This window comes from Myotis daubentonii, chromosome 2, assembly GCF_963259705.1.
Source record: "Myotis daubentonii chromosome 2, mMyoDau2.1, whole genome shotgun sequence".
NCBI lineage: Eukaryota > Metazoa > Chordata > Mammalia > Chiroptera > Vespertilionidae > Myotis > Myotis daubentonii.
The window spans coordinates 15,629,458-15,637,113 of record NC_081841.1 but is presented as its reverse complement, the minus strand read 5'-3'; the positions used below and the strand labels follow the sequence as shown (position 1 = coordinate 15,637,113).

The following is a 7,656-nucleotide window of genomic DNA, read 5'->3' as shown; positions in this document are numbered from 1 at the left end:
TGAAGAAAGTGAGTCTTCTTTTTTTCTGCTGCCTGGAATGTAGATGTAATGACATGAGCACCAGCAGCCATTCTAGACCATGAAGTTACCAGAAGGACAGTCGGTAGAGCAGGAAGGAGGAACGTGGATTTCTTTTTTTTTTTTTAAATATATTTTATTGATTTTCCACAGAGAGGAAGGGAGAGAGATAGAGAGTTAGAAACATCGATCAGCTGCCTCCTGCACATCCCCCACTGGGGATGCGCCCGCACCCAGGCACTTGCCCCTGACCGGGATCGAACCCGGGACCCCTCAGTCCGCAGGGCGACGCTCTATCCACTGAACCAAACCGGTTTTGGCGGAACGTGGATTTCTGATGGCATTGTGGACCCACTATAATGATTAGACGAGTTACTTTTGGATTTCCTTTATGTGATCAAGAAAGACTACTATCTTGATTTAGCTGTTATTCTGTGGGTTCATGCAATATTCGGCCAACTCTAATCCTAAAGAACACCACGGGAGGTGGGGGACAATAAAGCATTTAAAAATAGGAAAAAAAGAAGAGCCCTGTTGACCATTTTTCCCACTGCCTGAGAGTCATTTTGGAGATAAAACGTCTTCAACCTTCCAGATGGATGTGTAAGATCTGAAATCGGGTTTATGTGCTCCTAAAACAATACAATCCTGAAAAATTACTCATGTCGACGTAATACCCTGATTAAAAATTTTACTTTACCCATTAATACACTCTACAATCATTTTCCTAGAATTTGTTCATACTTCCAATTAGATTTTGCCTTTTTGTTGTTGTTAATCCTCAGCTGACGATATTTTTCCATTGATTCTTAGAGAGAGTGGAAGAGAAGGGGAGAGACAGAGAGAAACACACGGATGCGAGAGAGACACATGGGTTGGTTGCCTCTCACACATGCCCCGACTGGGATCAGGGATTGAGCCTGCAACCTAGGTACGTGCCCTTGACCAGAATCAAACCCAGGACCCTTCAGTCCTTGGGCCAATGCTCTATCCACTGGGCCAAATAGGTTAGAGCAGTTTTGTCTTTTTAGCAAAAAGTTCCCTAGGCCATAACATATTTTCTTCATGGGTTTCAGTATTTCCTGGCACTTGTTCACTTCAGTAAAATGATCAGTGTATTAAAAACCCAACTGAGTTTCTGCAGAGGCCAATGATGGCATGGCACCTCTTCTGTGGCATGCGTGAAATCTGCCCATCACTGTAAACGTTCTTCTGCAATGTGACACTCAGTCCTTATGTCCTTTCATATGTGGTGTTCAGTGCTATGGGAATGCTGAAGAAATTATTCCTTTTCAGGCGTACCCATGTAGAATCGCTATGTTAAATCTAGAAGGATCTTCAGGGGTCATTTAAAATATATATGTTTTTTATTGATTTCAGAAAGGAAGAGAGAGGGAGACAGAGATAGAGGCATCGATAATGAGAGAGAATCATTGATTGGCTGCAGAGGTCAAATATTTTTAAGCTTTTTTTTTTATCCTCACCTGAGGATATTTTTTCCATTGATTTTTAGAATAGAAGGGAGAGGGAGAGACAGAGAGAAACACTGATGTGAGAGAGACACATCATTTGGTTTCCTCCCACATGCCCCTGACCAGGGCTGGGAGCCTGCAACCGAGGTATGTGCCCTTGACCAGAATCAAACCTGTGACCCTTCAATCCGCAGGCTGACGCTCTATCCATTGAGCCAAACTGGCTAGGGCCAAAGGTAATTTTTATATGCCCCCCCATTTACACAAAAGGAAACTGAGGCCCAGAAAGGCTCCTTATCTTTCTTAGAGTAACTCAGCTAATCAATGATGGTCCAGAAATAGAACCCAAAAGTCTGACTTCAGATTCTACCTTCTTTAGTTTATTTCATGTGTTAATTGATACTCTCATGGTATACTGGGGGTCGGGGGAGGGGGGGTGGAAGGGAGAGAGGGGGAATGTTTGGTTTTGTTCTTTTCAAGGCACATCTAACTTTGTATTATATAATATGCTGTTTTCTGGCTGATGTTTAGCATCTAAAAGCAAGGAAATAATTTTAAAAGCAAAACAATGGGATCAGTGGCACTACGTGGTTGAGAAAAGGCTTTCTTTGTAGAAAGTGGTCATTGACCTTCCCGACTGCTCTCCTCCCCCGCCCCCCACATAGCTAAAGCATGATGCTATTGAGTTCTAAGTTGAGTTTCCATCCTTATATGAAAAGTTAGCTTGGCACAGAGTTTGGTAGAGCTAAGTCTGACCAGCTGCGCTCTCAGCCACAAGGGAAATTAAATGAGACAGGGTGGCTGGTTCCCTACAAATCAATCAAAGTCTCTTGAGAGTGATCTTGAAAACACATGGCAATAAAGGCACTCAAGGAGTCTTTTCATATATAAACTAATTTTAGTTCTGGTCTTTGAGGTGCCATGAATGTGGATAAAGAAAGTAAGGTGTCTTTTTTAGTTTGACCACTTGGCAGTTCATAGTTCTCCATGAAGTTCTCGGAGACTTTGAGAGAAAGTGGCCAAATCTGATAGTCTACCAATATCTTAAGTTAGATTCCTGTGTCTGTCTGCTCTCTTGAAACAAAACAATGGCTACTGGTCTGTCTGACTTTGCCCCATTTATTTTTATTTTTTACTTATTTATTATTTTTAATATGTTTTTCTTGATTTCAGTGCGGAAGATAGAAACATCAGTGATGAGACAGAATCATCGATTGGCTGCCTCCTGTATATTCCTGGGCATATGCCCTGACGGGGAATCAAACTGTGACCTCCTGGTTCATAGGTCTACGCTCAACCACTAACCCAGGTCAGCCAGGCCCCCGTAAATTTTGAAATGTACAATTCAGTGGTTTTTAATATATTCACCAAGTTGTACAATCATCACCATGATCTAATCCCAGAACATTTTCATCATCCCTAAAAGTATCTCCAGATCCATTAGTAGTCACTTCTAATTCCGCCTCCACCCAGCCACTGGCAACCACTAATCAACTTTCTGAGCACCCTGGACATTTCACATAAATGGAACTGTATGGTAGGTGGTCTTTTGTGTCTTCCTTCTTTCACTTGGTACCGTGTCCTCAAGCTTCATCCATGTGGCACCATGTATCATTCCTTCATTCTTTTATATTGCCCTGTAATGTTTTAAAAGATGTTTCTTGAGAAAATATAAAGTCTAAGTATTCCTTAATAGAAACCTTTGCTATTCTTAGAGGATTAAATGAGAGAAGATATTCAACAGAGAAATTTGGCTTTTCAAATTAACTTTAATATATTATTAATGGCCCTGGCTGAGTAGCTCAGTTGGTTAGAGCATTGTCCTGATACGCCAAAGTTGTGGGTTCAATCCCTGGTCAGGGCACATATAAGGATCAACCAATGAATGCATAAATAAGTGGAACAAAAAATTGGTGCCTCTCTCTCTCTTTCTCTTTTCTCTCTCTCTTCTTCTTCTTCTTTCTCACTCTCAAAAAAATAAATAAGAAAAAAATTAAATCTAATAATTAAGAACTGAGAAAAATAAAAATCTAATGGGAACATAAAATTATCATCTTAATTCAGAGATTTTTTTTCTTTATACCCTTAGTAAAAATTAAGATACATGTTGGATTCACATATTCTAATTTTTAATTTAATTTAATTTTTTATCATTTGGCAAACTTTTTTGCACTCCTGAGTTGAGACAGGCTTTCATTAGACAGAAAAAAGAGAGAGAGAGAGAGAGAGAGAGAGAGAGAGAGAGAGAGAGTAAGAAGGAGCACGAGGCTGCAGCTGAATTTAGAAAGTAGAGGTGTTCTCATCAGCCACATGAGATGGACAGGAGATTCCTTCCAATAGGCGAGAGCGCAGAGTACAGACAACAGATGTGAGAAAGGTCCTCCTCGCTGTCAAGTTCCAGCATCCTTGTGCTGAAGAAGGGGCGGTGCCACATGACTGAAGTTCAGAGGCAGTACAAAAGCACTGGGTTTCTCCCCAACTGCTTGTCACACTGACCTGCACCATCTGTCAACTGCTCGTGGGGTTTCTGTCATCTCTTACTGGAGGGGAGCAAATTCTTTGGAGAATAACACTTTACTGCAGCCATGCCTGAACCTGTCCCAGAACCTGTCCCAGAACCTGTCCCAGAACCTGTCCCAGAACCTGCTAAGAAAGAGGGTAAGACTCATCCATAAACCTTTTTGCTGTACTTTTTAATAGAGTGAGTTCATTTTGGTAGTAATTTTTAAACAAATCCAATTTCTTAAATAGACTATAAAATAATAGAATCGCTGTGCTTTCAGGAAAAGACCCTTGAGGATAAAAAGACCAGAGGAAAGATATAGGAAGAGTATACCAATCTGAAAATATCTGACAATGATAGTTTGTGAAGGAATAGTGACTGAAAGTTTCAAATTGTAATTTTATCATACAATGACAAGGGATCCTTTACATGTAACTTGAGGATGTTAGTTGCTTGTGGTGAGCCAGTTGCATTTTTCAAGTGTATTTTCATAGGTTGAATCACAAAATTTTCATCATGTATTTGCAAATTGTGTGTGTGGAGAGGAGCTTGGAATAAACTTTAAAAAAAAATGGTTAATAGATTTGATCAAGATTTCAAAAAAGAATTGGTGGCACTATTTCCAGATTGGTTGTTTTTATCAACTGGCAAACTTCTTAGAATGGACAGATGCAGGCATTTTTTGCTTTTCGTGCACTTGGAGCTTCATTCATTAAATTCTTGCATGGGAAGAAAATCTAACACCTGCAAGAGACAAAGTTTGAATATGACTGATGGGTTGTGTTTTTAATGAGTCTTATTGTAGGTAATTTCATAATATGTAGCCTTTCAAAAATAATTAAACTGAAAGCATGAAACTATTCTTCATTAGAAGAAACGCTTCTCCTTTCTATAAAACAATCAAGATTAACTACTAATTAGTAACATAAATAAATTGGAATTAGAAATTTTTAAAATGACTTAACGGAAAGCACAAATTAACGGCACAAGTACATTTAGTTTAGTTTTTAATGGAAACATCTGATAAAATATTATTTCATTCATATGAGCCTTCCTGAGCGCTCATTGAATTTTTATTTTTGACTTTTGCAAATAAAAGCTGAAAAAAAGATTAGCAAAGAGCAAAAAAAATAGCATTTAGTGTTTTCATCTTTAATTCTTAAAACTACTTTTAACCGCTATTGTGAAGAACCTTGAGAAAGATGCTAGACATTGAACCAAATTACCAAAAGTCTTTGAAATATATTTTCTTTATGGAATTAGTAACCAGTGTTGACAGGCTGTGGTGATCAGCTTACAGGTTGGCTTTTCTTGCTGGGGGAGCATTGATGGATGAAGTCTTCCACCCGAAATAGCCACACCAAATGCATGCATTAATATGGGAACTTAATCCTGACTATCGGGCAGGGAGTCCAACCCCTGCTAAAGTGTCTTATTTGTAATGCAAATGATTTACATGCGTATTAAGTGTCCTTTTTATTTGATCTGTCACTTGACTAGCCTCTTCAAGGCTTATGTGGATGAAATGCATTCTATGTTTTCTGACTGAGGACAGAATATTGTTTTAACTAACCCACACTAAGTGGATGAATGTGCATGAAGCCCACTTGAAAATGGCTGAGAAACTACTAAAGAAGAAAAAAAAAAAAGATGACAGGCGATAGCGCCTATAAAGCTAATTAAAATTATTCTGTTTGCTAAACTTACACTTTGTCTGCCAACTCAATCTGATCCATTCTACTTTTAGAGACAATGAAATTTTAGAGCTACAAAGAGGAAACTATATCTTTAACTTCAGCTCCCCACCCCCCCAAAATGTATATTTTTACTAAAGTAACACAGATACCAAAGTCCTCATGATCTTCTTTTGCTATAGAAGTACCGTTGATATTCTGTGTAGGAGTCCCCGACCCAGGACAGTAATTTTATACTCATAGATTCTTTGGTTAGTTTAAATTACTCATAGATTCTTTGGTTGGTTTAAATTTAGGTGATAGGGAGTAGAGATAAAGAGAGGGTTACTGATGTATTTAAAATCTTTTGAGGAATTACAGGGATTTTTTGCATTTGTATCATTACCAGCAGGATTGATTCTTTTTTTTTTTTTGGCATGAATGTAGTTTTTATTATTAACACTATTACAGATGTTCCCCATTTTTTCCCCTCTTGGCCTACTTCCACCCAGCTCCTGCCTCACCCCTCCCCTGACCTTTACCACACTTGTCTGTGTCCATGGGCTATGCATAATCTGTTCTGTGGCTAATCCCTACACCTTCTTTTACCCAGACCCTCCCAACTCCCTTCCCCTCTGACATCCTTCAGTCTAGAACTGATTCTTAAAGAAACTGCACCTTGAAGAGTTTTCCTGGTGATATGCGTGCATTTTACTATTATTTTCATCCAGAAGAGTTAGGACTATTCTGGTTCTTGTACCTTTTCCTAACTGATTTCACTTTTTTTTTTAAAATATATTTTATTGATTTTTTACAGAGAGGAAGGGAGAGAGATAGAGAGTCAGAAACATCGATGAGAGAGAAACATTGATCAGCTGCCTCCTGCACATCTCCTACAGGGGATATGCCCGCAACCCAGGTACATGCCCTTGACCGGAATCGAACCTGGGACCTTTCAGTCCGCAGGCCGACGCTCTATCCACTGAGCCAAACCGGTTTCGGCTGATTTCACTTTTACTGGGGTTCGTTTTATTCCATGTAAACATCCCTCTGAAAGATAGCCTCAAGAATAAAACTTGCCCTGACTGGTCTGGCTCAGTGGATAGAGCGTTGGCCTGCAGACTGAAGGTCCCAGGTTCGATTTCAGTCAAGGGCATGTACCTTGGTTGCGGGCATATACCCAGTGGGGAGTGTGCAGGAGGCAGCTGATCAATGTTTCTCTTTCATCGATGTTTCTAACTCTCTATCCCTCTCCCTTCCTCTCTGTAAAAAAAATCAATAAAATATATTTTTAAAAAAGAATAACACTTGCCTCCAAACCAACTCTTCAGAGTCATTTCAAACCACCCAAGGGACAGGTTCCTCCAGCCCCTGCAGGTCTTATTACCTCTTCCCCAGCCCAGACAACCATACCCAGGAAGGACATGACCACTTGCTGTCACTCTTGATCGAAGACATGGGCTGTTTGGCCCTCTTAGGATCCAAGAGGACCTGGCAACTCTTTGGAAGAGGCTGAGTTTTCAGCACCTGAAGCTGCAAATGATGTATCTCTCAACTGCCTCCCAACCTTCAGTGGCCTAATTCTGGGAACTTCGCGTTGGGTCTTGGGAGAGCTGGATCTTTTAAGGAGGAAGAAGTACAGGTGTAACTTTGGGCCTCAAGAAGGAATGGAAGTGATTAGTTAATGGGCCTTGTTTAGACCCTTGAAAAGATTCTAGATGACTCACTAACCCCTTTTGGAGGAAGACAGTATTATTTTTAAGGAGCAGCCACTTCCTACTCCTTCTCTCCACCACTATAAATTGTGTATTTATCCTGTGGAGAACTGGATTATTTGTACCACCAGTTCTAGATCTTATAGTTTGGATTCATGCAGAGCCTGATGCCTAGTAATTTTAAGTTATCCTATTCTAATAGTGAGAGAGGATGTGAAAAAAAGCTCGAGATTTGTGGGAATGCTTTGCATACATTCATTCGTGCATCAACCATT

The 7,656-nt window shown here is 39.9% G+C and overlaps 1 protein-coding gene across 11 annotated transcripts in view; it reads left to right on the top strand.

The window, feature by feature from the left end:
* The first annotated feature begins 3,919 nt into the window (after window positions 1-3,919).
* Window positions 3,920-7,656, top strand: part of MYBPC1 (myosin binding protein C1) — a 91,688-nt gene continuing 87,951 nt past the window's right edge. For 4 of the 11 annotated variants that reach the window (XM_059681861.1, XM_059681852.1, XM_059681862.1 and 1 more), the window contains exon 1: window positions 3,922-4,148. In XM_059681861.1, the coding sequence (XP_059537844.1) occupies window positions 4,076-4,148 (73 nt within the window). In that variant the 5' untranslated portion in view covers window positions 3,922-4,075. Of the gene's footprint in view, window positions 4,149-7,656 lie in introns of all 11 variants that reach the window. The other 7 variants (XM_059681853.1, XM_059681858.1, XM_059681851.1 and 4 more) reach the window with 3 other exon arrangements.